At 36.3% G+C, this 25,932-nt stretch overlaps 1 protein-coding gene across 1 annotated transcript; it reads left to right on the top strand.

Moving 5' to 3' along the window:
• The first annotated feature begins 2,261 nt into the window (after positions 1-2,261).
• Positions 2,262-23,473, top strand: LOC127795847 (probable polygalacturonase At1g80170). The gene is made up of 10 exons (XM_052327776.1): positions 2,262-2,591; positions 17,414-17,515; positions 19,933-20,064; positions 20,207-20,377; positions 20,474-20,494; positions 20,629-20,836; positions 21,862-21,943; positions 22,023-22,131; positions 22,378-22,494; positions 22,701-23,473. Exons 1-10 carry the CDS (start codon positions 2,358-2,360, stop codon positions 22,980-22,982), a joined length of 1,458 nt encoding a protein of 485 aa, XP_052183736.1. The 5' UTR covers positions 2,262-2,357; the 3' UTR covers positions 22,983-23,473.
• The last annotated feature ends 2,459 nt before the right edge of the window (positions 23,474-25,932 follow it).

Below are 25,932 nucleotides of genomic sequence, written 5' to 3'. Positions count from 1 at the left end.
TGAAAATATTCAAAAAAATGATCTAAATTTATGAAAACAATCTAAAAATTTAATAAAAATACTTAAAAATAATTAAAAAAACCTAAATCTTATAAAAAAAACCTACCAAAATTCATAAAAATAGCTAAAAATGTTCAAAAAAGGACCTAAATTTCATAAAAAGACCTAACAAATTCAAAAAAAAAAAAACTAAATTCAATAAAAGACCTAAAAATTTCTTTAAAAAATACCTAAATAAAACATATAAATAAAATTTAGGTTTTCTTATTATTTTTAGGTCTTCTTTATGAAATTTTGAGGTCTTTTGATTAAATTTAGGCATTTTTTTGAATATTTTTAGGATTTTTTTAATGAAAATTTGAGGTCATTTTATAAAATTTAGCTCTTTTTTAATTATTTTTGGGTCATTTTTATGAAAATTTTAGGTATTTTTAAGAAATTTAGGTATTTTTTTTCAATAGTTTTAGCTTTTTTATGAGATTTATTGATCTTTTTATAAAATTTACGCTCTTTTTATTATTTTTAGGTTTTTTTATTAAAAATTTAGGTTTTTTAATGACATTTAGGTAAATTTTTAAATATTTTGGATTTTTTTTATGAGATATTAGTTTTTTTTTTTATAAAATTTGGTCTTTTTTTTCATATCCAAGACAAAATGTCAATTTTTTTTTAATTATTGAGAGATTGAATGCCATATTTATACATTAAACTTAATTTGATGTGTTTTGTTGACGTAATTTTTTTATGTGATTTATCATTTTATGTAATGTAAATAACGACTCTGTTTACTATAAATTATAATAAAAATTTAAAATAATAATTTTTAATAATTAATATATTAAATCTTAACATTTTGAACTTTAGATACTAAACCTCATATTTTTCAATTGTTAAAAGATCACTGTATGTATTAAGTCTTCTTTTTTTTTAGTATTCAAGTTTTGTTTTCATTTAATAAAATTAAAACTTAAGTTTCTTGATAATTATGATTACTTTTCAAGTTTTTGTGTTTTAAAAATTTTTGCTCCCATATCTCTAGGGGTGAACAAAAGTTTGTGTAAATCGAACTAACTGAACTGAACCGACAAGTTTGGTTTGGTTTTTTATCGATAGTTGTTCAATTTGGTTATTTTATTTAAGATTTTTGGTTATTTAGTTCGGTTCAGTTATTTTTTTTCAAAAATTTTGGTTATTTAGTTCGATTTTTTTATATTATTAACTGAAAAATCGAACCGAGCTGACAACTCAACACTCTTTTATTAGGTTTGGTTTCGATTCGATTTTTTTGATAAAAATTTTCATTCGATTTTCGATTCGATTATAACGATTCAAAATTCGGTTAATTCGATTTTAGTTATTTCGATTAATTTAGATAATTCGGTCGGTTCGATGAAGTTATATGTCTCGATTCAAGTCAGTTTGTTTAGTAATTTTTGATCAATTCGATTTGATTATAACCGATTATACACCTCTACTTATCTCTTATTGTCATTTGTTCAACAAATGTCATGTTTAAGACTTGTGAACAATTTTTCTCTGTTTTTATGTCATTTGGTAGTATTTCATTATTCAAAATTCAAATCATAAGTTTAATGAGAGGAAGATTTAAAATGTTATCAAATAGGACTTGGGGTGGGGTGGGTCTTTGAAGAGTAATGGATGATTAAATCTCTAATTTGAATTTTATATTGTTTAAAGAATTTTTTTTTTTTGAGTAGCGTCTCATCAAGAGTATTCTCACCTATTGATCCAATCCACCTTGCAATGAAGGAGATAAATTAGGAAAACTTGATGATTAAATCTCTAATTTGAATTTTATATTGACAGATACATAATCAAATTTTCTAAATAATTATTATTTATTTTTGAGTAACGCCTCATCAGGAACACTCTCACCTACCGACCCTACAGTGCAATGAAGGAGGTAAATTAAGAAAATCTAATGGTTCTCGATTTCGATTCCAAGTGCAGTACATAAATGTGATGGCGTGACATCAAATAAAAGTCATCAGAACCATCAAGATAAGTCTTTGAAGGCTAAACCATTAAATATTTATGTTGTTATGTAATAATTAAAGAATCTTATCAGATAGTATTATTTATTTTAAAGAAAATATTATTTATATTTTTTGAATTATATAATAATAAAATTAAAATCATAAAAATATTTACACGTGTAGCCAAAATATAGCGTTGATGGGCAAGTGACATGCTCTTAATTTAATTTGATAGTTTCAGCTGTTACTTTCCTTTTCGTTTGGATCTGTCGGTGACGGAAAGTGACGGTATGATACCTCTTTGGTCTCTCAGTGCGTTGCGAGAGAGAGAGAGAGAGAGAGAGAGCAGTGAAGGATAAGATGAGCACTTCCTCTGCTTCTTCGTCTTCAACTCTAACCCATACGAGCATTATCTGTTCCTTATATTGCACGTACATATTATTTTTCCTAGAGTTGGCGGTAAATGCAGAGGGTTTTGATTCTCTGGTGCAGTCACCGCACTTGAGAAACCCTTCCAGGTCGAAGACGAAGAAGATGACCTTTTCTGTCAATGATTACGGCTCACAAGGCGATGGTGTCAACGATGACACCCAGGTACCCGTGGACTTACTCTGTAGCTTGCTTCCTTTAATTAGCTCTCTGTTTATTCTTGTATTTAGCCATTGTTTCTCTGCTGCTGATTGTTCTTGTTTATTTTACCTTTTTTGGGTTAAGAAAATTGGGGGTAATTGGCTAGCTATGTTTTTTTTCATTCTGTCAATAGTTTTCCCTATTTAGTGGGTAGTTTATGATGCGTCTCCAGAGTTTGTCAATGAAAACCATATCTTAGTCAATGTGTGATGAATGTTATTGATAATTGGAAGGTAGCTTGTTCAAGCTTTCAAAGATGTTTGGAATGTAGCTTCTTCTTTCTCATCACGATCAAAAGTAGTAATTTTAGTGATGGATTTGTAATATCTGAAAATTTTAGGAAAACTTTGGATATTAAAATTTAATTTTAAATGAATTAAAATTAGACCGGACGGTCTTGGTGATAGTTGGGCAAATTATTGGGCCTCGAGAGGAATTTAGGAGAACCAAACAAGAATTTTTTAAAGAAATAGGGCCTAAGTGTAATTTATCAAAATTTCACAAGTCGGCTATTTTTTCTAAGTCAAGGAGCTGACTTTGAGAAAAAAATTGATCAAACTGAATTGAATTGGGTGGAGCCCAATATTGCGCATCATGGATGAGATTAAATAGAGATGGCAAATGGGTCGGGCGGCCCATGGGCCTACCCGGTCAGCCCGCCTCCCAGCCCGGCCTGGTACTGTTGCAACGGGCTGGGCCAGTGCTTTGTGGCTTGTGGCCGACCCACCAAAAATGGGGTTGGCCCATCAAAATGTCCACCAAAATGGCCCAGCCCGGCCCGCCTTGGCCCATTTATTAAGGGCCATGAGGCCGTGCTGGGCCTCCATTTCCCATTGCCCGGCCTGCCTCCCTCGCTGACCAAATTCGGCCTGGCCCACGAAATAGGTGAGCCAAGCGGGAGGCAGCCCGGTCTGCCCATTTGCCATCTCTAGGATTAAGGCAAACCCATGGGACCCAATTCATTAGGAATTGTCAAGCAGGTTAAAAGTTATCCGAGCCCAAAATTGGTTGAAACACATAATGGGTTGGTTGGGTAGGTTATTTTGAACCTAAATAAAATCCAAATGGACTCAAGTTAAGACGAATTTGAAGATGGGCGTCAAAATAGGTTTAACCAAGAACACGACGGTACTTCCAGATTACATTATTGACCATTGGATTGAAAGTAATTGAGCTCAAAAGATTGTGGAAAAACTGCTTGAGACCGATGAACAGTTCAGGAAAGCCACTTCAAGCCCAAATGATCAAACAGTTCTATAACACTTGAAAATGGTTTGAAAGGGAACATGTCGATGCTTTCGGTACCAATTTCTGACCACAAACTGGGAGCATAAAGTTGAAGAAATAACCCAAATGAAATTGAAGAAATCACCAACTAACCCATTGGACAATGCAAGGATCAATTGTATCTTTGCTTTGACCACTTAGATTTGATTGCAATCAGCTGGATCGGGAATGATGGAGAAATCTGAGGAAGATATAGAGAAATATGAAGACATCGTGCTAAAAATGACAAAAATCTGGCGGGAATCTAGTTGACACATGCACTCATATACATATCTGGAAATCATATTTTTGGGAGGCAATGACGATGGACAGACACAGCTGGGTGGCAAGAGGACAGGATGGCTGCTGGCCGAGGAGACCAGAAGTGACGATGGAGGCGTCAGGTGGCATCAATGGGATGAAATGGCAGTGCAGCAGTGGTGGAGGTGACATGGATGGGACGAAATGGGAGGTTTTGGCTAAAAAAGCAGAGACCCTTTTTGATTTTGAGTGCACCAATGAGTTGAGAGTGAAAAATGAGAGAAAGAGAGTGATTTGGAGAGGTTTTGAGTGGTTGGAAGAACCTGTCTGCTGATTGGTGCAACGGCTGCAGTGGCAGTTCCAGTTTTAGGTAACCATTTTTGGAATTTTATTGGCGCAGGGGGTGGTCTCTAGTCATGTATTAACTTGTAAGGGGAGTTTACTGTAATTAAAAATAGTAGGAGGATGAAAATCCTATATTTTGTAAGCTAGCTGTAATGGGTTGTACCTAGTTAGTTGCTACATCAGCCGCTGGTACATTCACATGCACATGTATGTGGTTACCGCACATGGGAGGTTAGGAAATCAGCTATATATAGTGCTGAATTTCTCTTCCACAGATATATGAAAAATCTAATATTCAGAATCTTTCTCTCTCTATTCTCTCTCCCTTAATTCCGCATTCTTCTTCTCCCAATTCTCTCTCGATATCTCCCTTCCTTTCTCTCTCGATCCTTCTTTCAATCGAGAACCATTGTTAGAACCTGAGAAACAGACAATTTTGGTATTAGAGCAACGCTCTTGGGTGTCGATTGTTACCAAAGTTCATAACCATGGCTGACGGAACAAGCATGAAACAAATGGTATCCCAGTTGCAGCAAGTAACCACAGCAATGGCGGAACTCGAATGGGAACATTTGAATTTTCTATTAGAGTTGGAGTCGATTCCCAGATTGATCAAGCAATGGAACGTTGGAGGGTGGAGAGCCGCGAGCAGAGTACTTTGCTTCGGGAACAAATGATGGAACAAATGCAACAGATTGCACGAATGTTCGTCAATCAGCATCCAGTAAGACTCTCACCCAATTTTCCTCTTAGGGAAAGGACGGAGCCCATTTTTCTTGGAGTGGGAATGGAGCATTGATAGGTGGGAATGTCGGAGTTTGAGTTCGATACGGAAACGGTGGGGGAAAATATAAGAGAAAGGAGGCCAGGAGCTTTGGTTAACCACAACTAACCTAGCTATCCTATGCCAAAACTCGAGATTCCATTGTTTGAAGGTGAGAATCTGAGGTGGTGGACGAGGAGATGTGAAAGAGTATTCTCCTTATATCAAATTTCGGAACAGTAGAAGATCACTATGGCTTCTGCTTATCTAAATGATATGGGAGATGCTTGGTATCAAGGGTGGATTGCAGTGAAGGAAAGGAGTCCATGGAGTGTGTGTAATATCCCGGGAGCCCAGAGGAGGATAGTATATATTGAGAATAAGTAAAAAAGGAAACAACACCAGTTGGATATCTTTTGGGCTGAATGTAGGCAAGAAACTCAGGGGTTAAGCGTGTTTGAACTATGAAAGCTCAAGGATGGGTTAAGCTCAAGGATGGGTGACCCTTTGGGAAGTTCGCGTAGGCCCATCAGGGTAAGTTATTTCGGTCGCTCGATGTGGGATGTTACAAGTGGTATTAGAGCCGACCCTCGAGCCTCTGAGCGTGGTGATGGGACAAACCTCAGCAAGGACGCTGAGTCCCTAGGGGGGGGGTGCGTGTAAGCACCTTAGGCGAATCCCACATCGGCCATTCAAAGGGGGGAGATCTGAGACTAGTTATAAGGTCGCATGACAAGGAAGTCATGTGTTCAAGGGGGGGAGAATGTAATACCCTGGGAGCCCAGAGGAGGATAGTATATATCGAGGATAAGGAAGGAAATAACATCAGTTGGATACCTTTTGGGCTGAATGTAGGCAAGGAACTCCAGGGTTAAGCGTGCTTGAACTGGGAAAGCTAAAGGATGGGTAACCTCCCAGGAAGTTCGCGTAGGCCCATTAGGGTAAGTTGTTCCGGTCCTTCCTATCGCTCGATGCGGGATGTTACAGTGTGTTTGCTGATAATCTGTGTGTAAGGTTTGGAGATAGGAGTATGAGGGATATAATTGAGGAGTTTAATAAACTTAAACAAGAAAGGACAGTACAAGCTTACCAGCTCAAGTTCGAGGAGTTGAGATCCTTGATGATGGTGCATAGCCCCTATTTATCTGAGGAGTATTTTGTTTCGAGCTTTATTAGCAGCCTGCGGGATGAAGTGAGGCCCATGATAAAGATGATACAACCCCAAACTGTAAAGCAGGCTGCAAAAAGTGCTAGGCTATAGGAGATGATTATTGAGGCACTAATTAAAAAACAAAGGAATTAGGCGAGGGGGGTAATCGCAAGAGGGTGGCAGGCTGGAGGTAGAATGGCAACAAGGGAAGTGGGATCCCATAGTAAGGGTGTCCTAGCCTTACCTCCCACCAACCCTACCCCTAGCACTGGAAGTAAACTAAGGGAACAAAGGCGATTAGCTGAGCTATGCTACAAATGTGGAGACAAGTATTTCATAGGCCATAAGTGTAAAAGAGATTGAGAGGGAAGACCAAGGGGAGATTTCATTACATGCCTTGAAAAAGGTGAACAACAACAAGGTTATCAAAGTGGAAGGAAGAGTAAACAATTGCCCAATCATGGTACTCATACATAGTGGGAGTACCCATAGCTTTTTGGATGAAGCTATAGCAATGAGGCTAGGGTGTGAAGTCACTCCTTCCCACCCCTTATTAGTAACCGTTGCTAACAGCAACAAGGTGATGAGCTAATCGTCATGTAAGGGTTTTTGTTGGGAGGTGAATGGGGAAGATTTTTCAATTGATATGAGGTTGCTCAAGTTGGGGGGTTGCAATGTGGTGTTGGGAGTGGATTGGATGAAAGGAGTTAGCCCAATCAGTTTTGATTTCAATAAAATGGAGGTAACTTTCGAGAAGGACGACAGTAAGAAGACCCTAGCAGGTAATCAAGAGGTGGGAGTATGCAGGATAATTTCTGGTAAAAGGCTGTAATGGATGTTTAAAAGTAGATTCACCATAGTGGCTCAACTTTTCTCTATTTAGGCAGTGGAACCTACTGGGGAGACAACAGGACAAGAAGGGGAGTTAAAGGTGGTTGTTAGTAGCCAACCACACATCCAAAGAAAGGTACAAGAGATTGATTCTTTTAATCTACTTTTGATTGAATATAAGGACCTCTTTGTAGAACCCCATTCCCTTCCACCCAAAAGACCCTTTGATCACTCTATTAACTTGAAACCCCATGCCGAGCCTGTTAATCTAAGGTCATACCAATATCCCCACAAACAGAAAACTGAAATTGAAAGACTCATCAAGGACAAGTTCTCAATACCTATTTTAGAAGACCTACTTGATGAGCTTAAGTATGCCACTGTTTTTACTAAATTAGATCTTAGATCAGGTTATCATCATATTCGGATGAAACCTGAAGATGTCTATAAAACAACATTCAAAACCCATCAAGGACACTATGAGTTCCTTGCAATTCCTTTCGTCCTTACCAACGCCCTAGCTACCTTCCAGTTTTTGATGAACTGGATTTTTGAACCATACCTACGACAATTCATTTTGATATTGTTTGACGATATTTTAATCTACAACACTTCATTTGCTCAACACATTGACCGCCTAAAAACCACTTTTGAGGTCCTTAGGTTCAATCACTTGTATGTTAAAGAGTCAAAGTATGCCTTTGTTTAAGAGCAAGTGGAGTACTTGGGCCACATCATATCTAAAGCAGGGGTAAGTACTAACCCTAGCAAGGTGGCAGCAATGTTGGAATGGCCTAGGCCTAATAATGTGAAGGGACTTGGGGGATTTTTAAGGCTAACTGGCTACTACCATAGGTTTCTCAAAAACTACGGTATTATCAGTCAACCCTTAATTGAATTGTTGAAGAAAGACGGATTCCATTAGGGCTAGGAGGCAGATCAAGCTTTTTGTGAACTTAAGGAGGCTGTGAGTAAGGTGCCAACTCTAGGCTTACGGATTTCAACAAACCCTTCATGCTAGAGACGGATGCAAGTGCTAGTGGAATTAGGGCTGTTTTGGTTCAAGAGGGCAGACCCTTGGCCTTTCTTAGCCAAGCATTGGCACCTAAACACATGGTGTTAAGTATATATGAGAAGGAACTCCTGGGTGTATTGATGGCAATGGATAAATGGTGTCATTATTTAGAAGGGGATACATTTGTGATTAAAACATACCATGAGAGTATGAAATTTTTACTGCATTAGAGGTTACTCACTCGCAACAAAAGGGTATGACGAAGCTAATGGGACTGGATTACTCTATACAGTATAGGAGGGGGAAGGAAAACCTTGCAGTTGACGCCTTATCGTGGTGTTTTGAAGAGGGCAACTCTAACTATAATAACTATGGTAATTCTGGATTGGTGCTAAGAAATTAGTTCGAGTTATGAAATAGATGATACAACTAAGGAGCTACTGCAACGATTAGTGGTCAATCCAACCGCTAAATCGGGGTATACATTAACCAATGGCATCATAAGGTACCAAGGAAGGTTGGTTTTGGGAAATGATGAAAGGCTTAGACAGAAGGTGATTGAAGCTTTACACAATTAACCCCTCAGAGGACATTTTGGTATTATAAATACTTACCATAAGGTTAGATAACTTTTCCAATGGCTGGGATTAAAGAAGGATGTCATGGAATTTGTAATGGGGTGTGACACTTGCAAGACAAAAAATGTGGCCTATTCGGGGCTATTGCAGCCATTAGAAATTCTAGGGGGACCTTGGGAGAGCATACCCATGGATTTCATTGAAGGACTCCCAAAATCGGAAGGGAAGGATTGTATTATGGTGATTGTAGATAGATTCACCAAATACAACCATTTCATTGGGCTTTCTCATCTTTACATTGCCCGAGAAATTGCCAAGGTATTCATGGATCATATAGTAAAATTGCATGGGGTGTCTAAGGCTATAGTGTCGGATAGAGATAAGATCTTTACTAGCCTACTATGGAAGGAATTAATGTGGTTATTGGGAGTCAAGTTCAACATGTTTACCACATACCATCTTGAATCCGGTGAGCAAACAAAAAGGATTAATCAAAGTCTAGAGATGTACTTGAGGTGTTTGTGTTTCTTACAACTCAACTCCTGGCACAAATGGTTGACTACAGCACAATGGTGGTACAATTCCAACCACCATAGTGCCATTAAAAGGTCTCATTTTGAAGCCCTTTATAGCTACAAACCGCCCTTACTTCCGGCATTAGGAGATTCCTCAACAGTGGCAGCTCTAGACACTTACCTCCAGCAAAGGCAACAAGCTCTACAGGTAATCCAAACTGAGTTGGCTAACTCAAAGAACAGAATGAAGCAGTTTGTAGATAAAAGGAGGAGTGAAAGAGAGTTTCAGGTAAGGGAGATGGTATATCTGAAGCTCTATCCGAGACACTTAAGAGCTTTAACTCAAAACCCTACCTCAAAGTTGCAACCAAAGTTCTATGGTCCATTTCTCATAACTGCTAAGGTGGGAAGTGCAACTTACAGGTTGCAACTTCCGGAGAGCTCAAGCATCCACCCGGTATTCCATGTTTCTCTTCTTAATAAATCGGTAGGAACACCGCAGGTGAGTCCAATTCTGCCTACTTCTTTATATGCTGAAGACAAGCCTAAGGAACCTATGGCTATTCTAGATAAAAAAGGTGTTATACAAGCACGGGGCTCCCATTACTCAAGTACTAGTTCAATGGTTATGCCTTCATCCATACAATAAGACATGAGAATACCTTCCAGATTTACTTAACCAATTCCCTCGTGCGGCGAGCCTTCTTAGCATTTCTTGAGGACAAGAAAATTTTGATTTGGGGGGGGGGGGGGGTATTTGTCATGTGTTAACTTGTAAGGGGGAGTTTACTGTAATTAAAAATAGTAGGAGGATGAAAACAATATATTTTGTAATCTAGTTGTAATGGGTTGTACCTAGTTAGTTGTTGCATCAGCCGCTGGTACATTCCCATGCACATGTATGCGATTACCGCACATAGGAGGTTAGAAATCAGCTATATATAGTGCTGAATTTCCTTTCCACGGATATATGAAAAATCTAAGAATATTAAGAATCTCTCTCTCGCTCTATTCTCTCTCCCTTAATTCTGCATTCTTCTTCTCCCAATTCTCTCTTGATATCTCCTTTCCTTTCCCTCTTGATCCTTTTATCAATTGAGAATTGTTGTCAGAACCTGAGGAGTTGATATCTCGATGTTCTCCAACATGAAAGGCGATGATTGGGGGTGGTTCCATAGCAATTGACTACAGCAGAGGTGGCTAGAGCAGTGACCAATGGCGAATAGTTTGACAGAGGGGGAAGGAGGTAGATGCAATTTTTAAAAACTTTGGGACGTTGTGCAGGTGAGAGTTCTATTATTATAGTATAGAAAGGATTTACATGATATTGAATTTATAGAAATATAGATTATTATATCCAGAAAATCGAATGATTTCTTTTTCAAAAATATTATAAAAAAAAGGAATAGAGTTTTTTGAAACATCAGAAAAAGAGATCCGTTTTGTTATTTATACAAAAAAAAAAAATGATTATTTTTAATTGTTAAGAACTCTACAAGGCCTTCCCCCTCGAATCAGACAAAGAAAGAAAGGAATCCTGAGTTCTTACGCTTTCATGTCTACAACTCAATTCATTTGATTACTACAAGGATGAACCCAATCTGGAATATGAACAATAAAAGAAAATACCTATTAAACTGACCACAAGAATACCAGTTACAATACCTATTATCCAAAGAGGAATCCTTCCAATAGTATCGGCCATTTAACCCACTTCCCTCCACATTTCATCAAATGATCATGCTAGAGGCATAAATAGTCCTAGAAAATTATGCGATGAGATCTTTTTGAATGGGCTAAGAGAATTCCTAGAGTTATTATTCTATTATTCTCCTTTGTTTTCTTAATTGAATAAAGAATTGGAAAATAAAAAAACAAGTACAAAAATGAGTAATAACCCCTAGTAGAGACTGGTACGATTCAATTCATCATTTTGTTCATTCAGGTTTGATTGTGTCATAGATCTATAATTCGGATTAGGTGTATACATTGTTGATATTGACCCTAAAGAAGAAATGGTAGGTACAACTAGTCCATGAACAACCAACTAACACACTGTAAAAATTGGATAGGTTCGATCTATGGTCATTAGGGCCTCCTAAAAGGATCTACTAAATTCATTGAGTTTGTTCCAAAGGATCAAAATTGCCAATTATTAATGGAATTCCTTGTTGGCTCTCTGTAAAATATTTGTTTGGCCGAGGGCTTCCAAACACATTGTAAGCTAAGCCCATGTTGATGAATAACCAACCCACAATGAATATGGTAGGTATAGTAATGCTATGAATGACTCAGTTTCGAATACTAGTAATAATATCAACAAAAGAATTGTTAACCTTGGGATTCTTAGATTATACCCTTAGGCGAGAAAACCCTCTCATAAACCCTCTCCAACACTCACGGATGCAGTGGAATTATAAGAACAAAAAATGAACAACAGAGAGAAATTAACAAAATTAAAACGATCAAACCATAAAGGAGACGCAACAGATTTAGCTTGGTTCAAGCCAATTTAATTGGCTATATATGTAGCAGTCCAACACCCCAATTGAGCAACTTTTATTTGAGAAGAAACTGATTAGTACAAAACCCAAGCCCTCATACAATCCTATCGCTCAAGTACAATCCCTTGTTCACTCCAAGGAAGCCCAAGAACTCAATACACAAGTCTCACTTTCTCTAGAACAAAGGTACTCACAATAGTAACCAAGAACTTGAAAAAGAAAGAAGAAGATGATACTCGACTGCTGCCTTGCCCTCTTATTTATAGAGCAGGCAAAACCCCTTTAAAACTAACAACTATAGGGAATTTATAGTTAGACCCCAAAGTTTACATTAATTACACTTTGGCTTAAAAAAACCCTAACTGTCTAATATTTCCTAAGGACATTAGGCTTCATTTTATAGCTTCTAAATTTTGGAACAGCTCCACCATGCATCTTATTCTCACATCTCCAAGTCTCTTGACCTTATTTTGATGCCTAGACAAACCATTTCCCCTTACACCATGTCTCTAGGGGTAAATACCCATTTCCTATGAGAAGTACACCCTAACCCTAGGACCTATGCTATTTTTCCTGCATACCTAGTAAAACTATAGGACATCCACACTCTCATAGCCAAAACTACACATGGTGTTTGAACATTTGGGGCTAGTTTTCTTCTGGGATTCTTTCTTGTTGATTTCTTTTCTCCTATCACAGATTTCCTTTTTCTGTTCATCCGTAAGAGATTCTGGTGGTTTTTCCTCACCGCTTAAGGCCTCTTCTAGTCCTAGATTCCCTAGTAATGCCCTTATTTTCATCCGTCAAAGGCCAAAATCATTCTGGCCATCAAACTTCTCAATATCATACCTAGTGGTCGACATCTTGGACACTGTTCTATGATAGAGAATAAAAATGGATGAAATCTTGACAGTTCTTGGATTGTTCTTGAACCTAAAACCTAGCTTTGATACCAATTTGTTATACCTAGGGTCACTAGAATAGTTTTCTTGGACAGAAATTATGCCACACACAATCTCACACACTCATGAGTTTGATCTTAAGAGCAGATTCAATGAATTCAACAGAAACGATAAATAGAAACAGAATTAAAACAAACAAGAAATAGAAACACAAACCACAAACACTAGATTTTATCCTGGTTCAAATCGTCTTTTTGGACAACTCTACATCCAGTCTTGAACCCCCTCAGGCAGCCTTCTTTATTCAAAGAATGATCAGTTACACAGTTGAATTCTCTTCCGTTTATTCCCGAGTACACCAAGCCTTCGCCCCAAGATTACAAAGCTATCAAACTCTAGCCTTGCTTTCTAGCGATCAGTACTCTTACAAATAGAAATTTGAGAACTCTACCTCTCTTGCTATCCCTTGCTCTCTATTTATAATAGTGGGTGGATATCCCAATGAAGATATAAAATATTTATAGTTTCACCCCATAACTTTTACTAATTATAGTTTTGGGCTACAACTTCTATTTAATACTTTATTTTCCTTCAAAAAACGCTGCTTTCACTGATCTTTTTATCCTATACTCTAGACAACTTTTAACAAGAATGTTCTCCTTTGCCTCTAGACATGCTGAGCTCCACATATTTTTGAATAGTCAAAAAGGGATTAATTTCGTAAAAGTTGAGATCAGTAAATTCTACTTTAAAATTTTGGGTTATTGAACTCAGGCCTGATATGCTTGATTTATTGTGCATATGAGCTCTGTTTTCATTAAAATTGCACCATCACCTTCCAAGTTACATGTTATCAGGTTTATGACTATTACATTTGCATAAAATTGCATTCTAGCCCTGAAATTTATGCATTTTAGGGTATGATGTGAGAATTTACAATTAATGCATTAAAACTCGATTTTAAAGACAAGCATGCATATATGGCCGTATTATTGCCTTTTATGACTTGATAGATAAATGAAAGGGGTATGTTGTTATATATTGGTGTTAGGCATTTCACCTTGCACCAAACCGTATGGGTGTTTGATTGATAAACAATAAAACGACAATTACCACATTGTTTGTGATAGTGGGTTTAGGAAGTTCATACACATCAGCTCATATGCATGAAAAACCTTTTTCAAAGTGCCACTAAGTGGTTCATCACTTAATTCGGCATATTTAAATGGGCAAGAAGAAGATGGCCAAGTAGGAAATAGTTTTCCTTTATTTAATTTTGAATGATTATCCATTATAGTTGTTTATGTTTCCTTTATTTGTTTGGACTCGGTTAAGAGATGCAATGACTGGGTTATTTAATTTTGATGTTTAAATTTTCAATATTGCATCTCAATTAGGTTTGATCTAGGCTACATTTTGTGCTAAACTCTGAAAATTTACTGCTTCATTTAAATTGCTAAACTAAGGATGATGGGGAGATTTTATGAAAAATAAAACATATTTTTGGGCTCGAGTGTGATTTTCCAAAAAAAAAAAAAAAGAAATCCCAATTTTTGATGGTAATGCACAGGAAGAGCGGGGCATTACAGCATTAATTAAATATTAAATTACTGGCATTCTCCTGTAGACCCATTTCCACTTAGTAATGCTTCATTCTCTTATTTATACAACCAAAGGTACCTTCACATTTTATTTTTTTTTTTGTTTCTATAAATCTGATAGTGTTACAATTTCTATAGATCTCTAGTCTATTGTTGCTCCCTAAGATCCTGATGCTTGGAATGGCTTGAATCCACAAAAATGGTTTTATTTCTATGGGGCAAACCACATGATTGTAGGAGGGGGAATAATTGATGGGATGAGAAAAGAATGCTGGGCTTGGTCTTGCAAGATCAACACAATAAAAGTTACCTTTGTTGTTGTTTTCATAGAATTTCTCTTTTAGTTTTAAATGAATTTTTTAGTTACATAAAATGCTAGAAACACTTTTACATGTTAATCGTCAAGTCTTGATTTTATGAGTAACATCTTTAATAACTCTTAGATGATTTGGTCAAACACTAAACTGCTTTTTCTTGAAAAATAATTCTTACAAAAATGTATTTTATTAAAAACTGATTCTCACACCAATAAAAATTACTTAACAAGTATTTTATGCCATTATCAAATAATAAATTAACATGGATCTGTTTAAAATATAGTTGTAGTTTGCTTACTCAAAAGGTTGTTTTGTATATAAGATATTTTAGTTCAAATGATTGGAGTGTTAATGTTTTGATTGGAACCTCTTACTTTATGACCCCAAACCCCCACAGCTCCTTTTATTTATCTGTTGGGGGAATTTACTTAAATCACTTATTCATATCCCTATTGAACCCGATAACACTTTAATAGATTATTTTTTTATACAAATTAAAACATAATTATCTTTAAAAATTATTTTTGTGCTCTAAAGTCTAAACTATATATTTTTTCTAGGTAAAATTGCCCTAGACCCCTTGTAATTTGAGTTATTTATAAGGAGAACCCCTATGGTTTAAAAAATATCCCTAGAGATCCCGATAATTTTTACTTTTTATAGTGACACCCCCTCTGTTAGTTTTTAGCACAGACTTCATCAATGCAGTAGCTTAAACAACATAATTTTACATTTATCTTCGGAAAAAAAGGCCAAATTGGCCTTTCAACTTTTGGATTTTGGTTAGTGTAGCCTTTGAACTTTTTTCCCCCTCAAATTCACCCATGAACTCTTCAAAATGGTTCACTTTACCCTTAAAATACTAGTTTTAACTCAAATTCACCCTTGAATTATTCAAAAAGTTCAAGAGTGAATTTGAGAAAAAAAAAAATGGAAATGTTCCACCACTAGCCATTGAACAAGAAAGAAAACATCTCTCTCTCTCTCAGGTTCAATGAATCCAGCCATTGCTGGCTGGTAAATTAATTAATTAGCTTGCTAGGATTAATAAACCCAATCCAAGGAATATTGCTGGTTTTAGTGGACACTGGTGTTCTTTTTTTTTTATAATTTTTTTTGTAATTTGATTTCTTATGGGTGTTCTTCAAATGCTTTGTTTAATAGATCAACACCAGGTGGGACCATAAGTGGTAAGGCTGATGTTATGTTGGTTGCTACTAGTGAGATGGCTAATAAGGTGGGCCATGGGGTGGTTGAAGATGATGGCTACTAGTCATGGCCATTACCAACACCACTAGTTTTTTTGTTTTTTTGGTAATTTGAGCGAAGAGTTAAATCTAGCATAACTTGAGTTTGGTTGGTTGATGGTGTTTGTGTCAAAAAGTAATAGAGGGGGTGTTGCTACAAAAAATAAAAAACTTCTAGGAATAGTTTTAAATGACAAGTGGGCTCCATGCAAATGGCTCAAATCATAGAGAATTTGGAGATAATATACCCTTTTCTTCAACTATATGTTTGTGTAATACATTTGAAATTTAAAAGAATATGTTCCGCATCAATTGAGAATTTTTTTTTTTTGGTCTATACCTTGTTAAATTTTTTTTGGGTCTAAATTTGCCCTATTTGAAATCCATTTGAGGAATACTCATCACAACTACTACTGCCAGACTTAAAACTCTTTTAACAGTAGCATAAATAAAAAGTGATAAACTAAAAACGTGAATCTTTAATTTAATAATTTCATTGTTCCTTTTCTTTACGTGATGTTTGGATGAAGTTTACGGAGGGGAGGAGACAGGACCGGGGGGGGGGGGGGGGGGGTGGTGCTTTCTCTTGTTTGGGAGAGAGTTCTATAGTTGAATCAAAGGAGAGAGGAAGCTACATGATACCCTCCTGTTGCATTATTTTCTTATACCCCAATTTAAGGTGTAGGGAAAGGGAAGGGAAAATATTTATAACTATTATTATTGTGTTTACCCTGTTACCCTTTTTATTATGCACTTAGTAATTTATTTTGAAAGTGAAAAGTTTTAACTTTATTTTCTCTTTTTTACCATTCCATTCCCTTTCATTCTCCATCCAAACAAAGTAAAGTTATATTGCGTTCTTTTACTTTTTATTCTTCCCAAATAACAGGAGGGTAATAAACTTTGCATTATTTTTTTTACCCCTTCATTTCTGTTCCATTATGTATCAGGCTATCCTTTACCCTATTGCTCCCCCAAACATAGGCTCTCAGGGACACAACACCTGACGAGTTGAAGTTGAAGGTTGATGTTCTCAGAAAAGGTCAAGTTGAGTCTTTCATGATCAATCTTTCTTTGCCCTTGTGGGCTTGCTGGTTTAGTTGGTCACCAGCAATAAAGTATATTGAGTTAAGAGTGAAGGAGTTAATATAATTATGTTAGCATTGAAGCTTAACAGGGATACTATCAGTCCCATGAATAGCTCTAGAGTTTGTGTGCAACAAAAAAAAGTTAGCGTAAATTTGATTGTGTGGAATCTAACTTAATAGATGAGGCAAGATGTCCCTCCAATCTAAACTTACTATATTTTCTAAAAAGAAGAAGAAGAAAAATTAAACCTCTCCAGCCAATTGCCCACTCTCTCTTTTGTCTCTCACAACTGTTTCTCCTCCAACCCTAACTCAGACAATGAATATATGTTCCTTGTATTGCACTTGCATATTGTTCCCAGCTTTGTTGGTAAATGCAGAGGGTTTTGATTCTTTGGTGCAGCCTCCACACTGGAGAAACTCTTCCAGATCGAAGACAAAGAAAGTAACGTTTTATGTCAGTAATTATGGTGCAAAAGGAGATGGTGTCAATGATGACACCCGGGTAAACTCTCTGTTTTTGTTTTGGTCTTTGCTATTTTTTGTCTGCTGTATTGTCAAACTCTAAAATTGGTGGTTGGCTAGCTATATTGTTTCATTCTGTAATAGTTTCCCCTAATTAATGGGTAGTTTATGATGCATTTCTGGAGTTTGACAATGAAAATCATATTTCAGTCAATATGATATGGATGTATCGATAATTGATTCTCGTGATCAATATCAGACGTTAAAAAGGCCTTGGAGATTAGGATTTTTAAGGTTGTGTTTGGATAAGGTCATTTGACCCTATCATTTGCCATTTTGGAATTGGAAACTCCAACTTATTTTGATACATTATTTAGGAAGTATTTGGGTTTAGATATAAATCCACCCTTGATTTTGGATACATTATTTAGGAAGTATTTCAAATTACAAATTTCAAATGACATAATTTGCAATCTATCTACCTGAATGCAACCTAATAGTTCTTCTAGAGATTTGAAAACTGAAGTAATTCATTTGATGGCTACGAAGATGACTGTATGCTGCCTTTCATTCTCTTTTGTCCTTTAACTCTTCAATGGCACTATTTTTTCATGGAGTTCCTTTTTGTTACAAGCATAGCTCATTATTGGGCTATAGTAATTCAGAAAATTCTGTCTAAGGGTGTTCTATAAGGATAGAGATTTTCCATACTACCTATTTAACATAATTAGTGCCTTCATCTAAAGCTTTTGTTTTATTTAGGGAAGACTGATGAAGTGGAGGGAGTCATAGGCATTCTTAACCATACAGATACGAATTTGGGAGTCATAGGCGTTCTTTTTTTCCTTAGTTCCTTCCTTTCTTCACCAACCAAATGAGGAAAGATTCCTTTTGTTTGTTTGTTTCTTTTTTCTTTTTTCATTTTCCTGGTGATTGTTAATAACAACACATGAAGCATTAATCTCTTTGCGGGTTGGCTACATCAAACTTTAATCCCCTTAAGTAAGGTTGGTGACATAAATTCTAACTCATCAATCATCTCCATTTTAACCATAATTTATACGGTATTCATAATTTCGATAACCTCCTCCTTTATTTGGACCTTAGGCTGACTGTGAATAAAAGCAACACTTGAAGTGTCAGGGGGGTGGGGGGGGGGGGGGGGGGGCGATATTACTCAATCTGATCTGTAGTTGTTAATGTTTGATTGCAATCATGGGTTAACCAATTATATGGTGTTGGGGTTGCTATTAGACCTTACCAAACAATAAAGAGAACTAATGAGATGTAGAAAATAAGACTTGCAGAGAGAATGGAGAGATAAATACAGGGAAGAAAGAACAATAACATAACAGAGGATGGGGAGAAGCAAAGTGAAAGAAGAGATAAGAGAGAGAAGGTAAAGGATCAAGGAGGATAGAAGAAGAGCAAGTTGTATCGAAAAGAGAACGATATCAAAGAAGAGAGAGATCATATGTAGGCTGTAGGGGAAGAAACTAAGAAGAGAAGAATGGTGTTAACAGATTGAGTTCACGGGCAATTAGCTAGATCAAAAGCTAACCCCTTCAAAGACCTCCTTCCTTGTCTACCTATGTTGCAAACTAGGGCTCATTAGGGGAAACCCTTTGATCTCCTGCACATAGAGTATGCTGGAAAAAATATTATTCTTGTTCCCTTGTAATCAACTACAATAAAGTATTTATAACTTAACTTTAAAGATTCTTAATTGGAAACGAATTGCAGATCTCCTAATCAAAATAGGAAAAGACCTAACAATATTAGAAGATAAGAAACTGACTCAAAATAGGAAAACAAATCTCCTAATCAGAATAGGAAAAGACCTAACAATATTAGAAAATAAGAAACTGACTCAAAATAGGAAAACAAATCTCCTAATCAGAATAGGAAAGACCTAACAATATTAGGAAATAAGAAACTGACTCAAAATAGGAAAACAAATCTCTTAATCAAAATAGGAAAAGACCCAACAATATTAAGAAATAAGAAACTGACTCAAAATAGGAAACGAAATAATCCTATCCAGTTTCGGACTTAGTTCTACGCTTGTAAATTTGGGTGATTGGAGGTCTGGTTGTATTGCCCATAACAAATGGCCTATTGACAATGATATTCAAAAATTTGAAATCCTAGTATAAATAGAATCCATTCAATCGAGCCATAGAGATGCCAGTATTAGGTATTATCCTATAATAAAAACAATTGATAAAGAAAAAAATTTCAAAATCCTCCTGCAATTTGAAACTCCTTGATAAACCAAATTATAAATGCTCCAATTCTTGATCTCCATCGGCTACTTGGTGCAATTAACCTGAACTTTGTTTTCCAAAGGCGATTGAAATTATTTTGCAAAATACCCCATGGATTCTGCTTTGCCCATGGATGGGAACAGTTAGAGTGAAGTTATCTCCTGACATTATTCTATGCTTTTGCTTTCAGGCTTTCAAAAATGTTTGGAAGGCAGCTTGTTCTTTCTCATCACGGTCAAAGGTGGTAATTTTAGTCAGGAACACCCACTTGGTGCAACCTGTTGATTTTGGTGGCCCCTGCCAATCAAAATTGACATTGAAGGTATGTATTAAGTATTAAATTACTTGCATTCTCTTGTGGACCATTTATACTTAGTAATGCACCAAAGTTATTAGTGAAATTGCTTCATATTTTGCTTCTCTTTTTTGTTTCAAAAAATCTGATAGTGTTACGATTTCTATAGATCTCTGGTACTATTGTTGCTCCCAGAGACCCTGATGCTTGGCATGGCTTGAATCCACAAAAATGGCTTTATTTCCATGGGGTAAACCACCTGACTGTAGGGGGGAAAGGAGTAATTGATGGGAGGGGACAAGAATGGTGGGCTCGGTCTTGCAAGATCCACAAATCAAACGTACTGCAATCTTGAACCCATGCCATCTTTTGTTATACTGTTCCCGTTTCCTCTATCTTATATTAAATCTGTCTGCATTGACCTTTCTTTTGGCAGCCATGTCAGCGTGCTCCAACGGTTAGTGCTGCTTAATTCTCAGGACAATGCAGTTGGTTCCATAGATGCTGCTTCTATCTTCGCTTTGCTTTTAAGGTCACAAATTTTACCTTACACTTTCCTGATCTTGATATGTTAATTTAATTACACTGCAGGCCTTGACTTTTCATCGGTGCAAACATGTGAATGTTAGAGACCTTGTGATGGTAAATAGTCAAAAAATGCACTTGGCATTTACAAATTGTGTTTTTGTTGTGGCATCCCATCTAAGAGTGCTGGCACCTGGCTGGAGCCCCAACACAGATGGTATCCACATTAGCTCATCTGCTCATGTAGAAGTCAAGGATAGTAATATTAGAACAGGTAACATGCATAAATAATGCCCGGTTCAGTCTTTTGATTGTTGTTATGTTTCATAATATGTGGATTATTGACCCATCTTTAGTGTGTGCGCATCTTATGGGAATGGGGCATCGAAGAATTTAACACTATAGTTGCATTTAACTATCTTATTCTTTTCTGGGAATGCAATATTGCACCAATGAAAAGAAAGGTAATACTATGTCATGTTCTGGCATTCTATTGTCAACACATCATATTTCCCTGCTGATGAGGATGTTTTCCAGAGTTTATTAGTTCAAGTGCAATAAAGGATTAAATCTTTTTAAAAAAATGAAAAAAGAAGCAAAGAAGAAAGAAAGAAGATGCAATAAAGGACTGAGTTGGTAGTATGCAGGAACTACCCACAACCTGAACTAAACATGACCCATACGAAAAATTACTGAATTTGCAATTGGAGGTCTATTAAGCATCGTATTTTGCAAGGATCATATGCAGCAGCCAGAAGATGCAGAAATGTAGGTTTATGATGGAAGGAGTATTGTAACATTGAAAAGTTTAATCCTCTATCAACTGTCTACTGGCTCAGGAGAAAGAACAGAAATCTTGGAAGTATTATCCTTGCCAGCCTATGAAATTGGAATCTTAAGTTTGAAAATTCAGAATGGGTGAAGTTGAAAAACTTCTTCCTCTGTCCTTCATTTTAGCTTCTCTACCTTTCCCTTTGATTGATCTATCCTCCTAGCTGACAAAAGCAAAGCATATACACAGATGTCAATTTGCATCTGCAAAGATGATGAATAGAATGGAAGAAATTTTAGCAAAAGAGGTAGAGAATGACCAAAAAATACTTTTTGGGAGACTCTTATGCATGACATGACATATAAAAGCTTTGCCAAAAAATACAATTCCCGATAGAGATGATTGATATAGTTGATTCCATCTGATGGGATTATTATTTTTGTCATTGTTGTTGTCTTAACTTCCCCCCCCCTGCCCCCCCCCCCCCAAAAAAAAACTTCATTAAAATGTGTATTACTTTGCTTCAGGAGATGATTGCATTTCTATAGTTGGCAACTCTTCAGTGATTCGAATTAGAAGAATTTCATGTGGCCCAGGCCATGGCATAAGGTAAAGAAAATTATGGGCTTTAGTTACTTGAAATCATGCACATCGAGTTACTTGAGTAATAGCAACCTTCATCTGCTAGCATTGGGAGCTTGGGAAAGTCAAACTCATATGTGCAGGTGCATGATGTTAGAGTTGATGGGGCATTTCTGTCCAACACTGAAAATGGGATGAGGATCAAAACGTGGCAGGTAATCTTCTGCTGCTAACATTCTCTCTTTCTTCTAAGCTATGTTTGGTACAAGGATTTTTATTTAAATGAAAAAAGGGAAACAAGAGCGACATAACTTATTTACACTTACAGAAGAAATTTGCTTTCTTTTCCTTTTCTTGCCTGCCTTAAATCCTAGTTCCAAACACGGCAATAATGTTTCTATGGAAATGAATTTATTGTTCACTTACCTGTCCCATTCTCTCCTGGTATATGTCTTCAATAGGGAGGTAGTGGTTTGGTCTCCAATATTGCTTTTCAGAATGCTTGGATGAAGAATGTCTCAAATCCCATAATTATCAACCAATACTACTGTGATTCGCAAGTTCCATGCCAAAATAAGGTATTTGATATTAAGTTATCGTTCAATTACTATGGGAAAAATGTAAATCACTGGCATTGTCTCAAAAAAAATGCATCCTACTCATCCATATATGTTTTGAGCACAAGAGGACATGCTTCATGAGGACACCTATCCTCACAGAAGTGTCAAATATTCGCATAACTCTGAAGGAAATTTGATTGTCTGATTATTCTGTGACCACACAGAGTTTGGCAGTAAAAGTGGAGGATATATCCTTCATGGGCATCAAAGGAACATCGGCTACAGAGGAAGCTATTAAATTCGCTTGCAGCGATACCTTCCCATGTGAAGGGTTATATTTAGAAGACATTCATCTTGTCTTGTACTCGAGCGGACCTGTAAGATCCTTTTGCTGGGAAGCTCAAGGCTCAAGTGCTGGTCTGGTATTGCCCCAGCCTTGCTTCTCATCCTGTCAAGGCGAGATTTGCCAGAAAGTTTTGTATAGCTCTATTCTTCAGTCCATCTGAATTTGGTTATGCTTCTCCAAGGTCAATTCAACCAAATGTCTTGCGCTCTTATCTGTGTGCTATTTTGACCTACAATTGCCACCGATATGGAGTCGTGTTTAAATTGCATTGATCACCCTTACGTTTTCATAAAAATAGCATAGATCTCTTTTGAGATTAATTACCATGCAACACACATCCTTTGTCATTAAGTAAAATTAGTTAATTTCGTAAAATGGCTGATGAAATCTCAAGATCAAAGAGGGTTCGCAAGACAATTGTTATAGCTATAAACATTGTATGGTAGATTCTATGGAGACAATCAAGGAAGATAACAGAGCAATCAAAGAGGGCTGGCAAGATAGTTGTTATAACTGTAAACATTAATTATAAATGGCAGATTCTATGGAGTCAATCAATGTGACTTTTGTATTAATTAGAATGACTTTTGTATATGAGTTGTAATTAGAATGACTTTTGTATTTTTTTTTCATTTTGTTTAAGATTTATAAACTGTAAATTATGAGATTATAAATAGAGTATAATTCAAAGGGGCATGGTGTCTTTGCCTACAATTTCAAAACCTAGTTATTGCTATGTTTACATGGTATTAGAGCCACAATTAGGCTAGGCACAGAAAAGACAATAGTTTGATCGAAAACTCAAGAAGAGGTTAGATCATCTCGTGTTACAAGGGTTGTGGTGCCTATTGAGAGGCCTAAAATTGCAGTTCTTTTCGATAATCCATCCTTACTTATTAGTCTAGTGAAATTAGATGGCAATAACTATCTAGTCTGGTCCTGCTCCTGCAAATTATTCATGCCCAGGGATTTGAAGACTACATCACTAGCATGAAAACTCAAAAACTTGCCATTGGAGATGTACAAGCTCAACAATGGGAGATCGAGAACTCTCTTGTGATGTCTTGGTTGATTAATTCAATATAGCTAAACATTGTCGAGGGATATCTATTGCTAGATACAACAGGGAAGATTTGGAATGCTGCATCACAAACTTATTGTCAAGTTAGACATGATGCACAAATTTACGAGATCCGAAAAAAGGTATATGAAACTAAATAAGGTGAGTGGTTAATTTCTCAATATTATACTGAATTAAACAATCTATTACAAGAGTTGGATTTTTATCAAGATTTCCAAGTAGAATGTTCTAATGATGCTTTTAAGATCCAAAAAATGATTGATAAATATAGGGTATTTGATTTTTAAGCTGGCTTAAATATAGAGTTTAACCAAATAAGGGTTCAAATATTAGGAAGTGAGCCTTTTTCCTACCTTGCAGTAGGCTTATTCCTATGTTCATTAAGAAGAGAGCAGAATGAGTGTTATGCACCAGCTTGTTGTAACAAACAGATCGGCCATGATGGTAAAACCATTACTTGATAGAACCCTTACTAGCCATGTAAGTGTTAATAAGAATAAGTTAAGGTGTGAATATTGTGGAAAACATAAACATACAAAAGAAACTTACTGGTCTTTACATGGTAGACCTACTAAGGGAAAGGATAAATGACAGGAGGGACGTCATTAAGGTCACCTGTCAGAAGCTGTCCAACCTGATGGGGGGCCATAACTAGAACCTGAAAAGGTTAGTCTCTCAAGGGAAGAATTGGTTTTCATACAATAGCAGATGAAGTAACAAGTAACTGATGAATAGAATGAAGATGGACTCAAATATCCTTTCTATATCACACTATGCCCAAGTAGATATAGTTGGTAGTGTTCTAACTCAAGATACTGTTATAACATTCTATTATTCAAATTCTATAGAACAACCAACATAGATCATAGATTCTGGGGCTTCATCCCACATGATTGGTTTATCTAATTCCTACTTGACCTACACCCCGTGTTCTGGCAAGGAAAATGTTAGAATTGCAAATGGTACTCTCACTCCTATTTCTAGAAAAGGGACTATAAACTACAACAAAAACCTCAACTTGTCATCTATTCTTCATGTTCCTAATTTTGCAAATAACTTGTTATCTGTAAGTTTTATCATAAATTCCCTAAACAGTAAAATTATTTTTTTTTCCTACCCATTGTGTTTTCCAGGAGGTAAGCACAGAGAAAATGATTAGCTTAAGTAGACTGGTTGATGGCTTGTATTTGCTGGACAATAAAACATTCTCTCAGCCTGAAGATTAAGCCCTAAAGGTTAACCAACTATCCTCAATTGAGAAGGAGCAAATGCAGTGGCATCAAAGATTAGGTCATCCTTCTTTTTCAGTGATAGGGAAGATTATTCCTAATATGAGTAAACAATGTAGTAATGCCATTATATTTTGAGAAGCTTGTGAGTTTGATAAAAACACAAGAAATACTTACCCTGCACTTAAAAAAAAGGAGTCCTAAGCCTTTCATGATAGTGTTCTAACTCAAGATACTGTTACAACATTCTATTATTCAAATTCTATAGAACAACCAACATGGATCATAGATTCTGGGCTTCATCCCACATGATTGGTTTATCTAATTCCTACTTGACCTACACCCCATGTTTCGGCAAGGAAAATATTAGAATTGCAAATGGTACTCTCACTCCTATTTCTAGAAAATGGACTATTAACTGCAACAAAAACCTCAACTTGTCATCTATTCTTCATGTTCCTAATTTTGCAAATAACTTATTATCTGTAAGTTTTATCATAAATTCCCTATACAGTAAAATTATTATTTTTTCCTACCCATTGTATTTTCCAGGAGGTGAGCACAGAGAAAACGATTAGCTCAAGTAGACTGGTTGATGGCTTGTATTTGCTGTACAATAAAACATTCTCTCAGCCTGAATATTAAGCCTTAAAGGTTAACCAACTATCCTTAACTAAGAAGGAGCAAATGCAGTGGCATCAAAGATTAGGTCATCCATCTTTTTCAATGATAGGGAAGATTATTCCTAATATGAGTAAACAATGTAGTAATGCCAGTATATTTGAGAAGCTTGTGAGTTT

This window comes from Diospyros lotus, chromosome 2 (genome assembly GCF_014633365.1).
Source record: "Diospyros lotus cultivar Yz01 chromosome 2, ASM1463336v1, whole genome shotgun sequence".
Classification (NCBI taxonomy): Eukaryota; Viridiplantae; Streptophyta; class Magnoliopsida; order Ericales; family Ebenaceae; genus Diospyros; species Diospyros lotus.
This window is presented reverse-complemented; position numbering and strand designations above follow the sequence as displayed.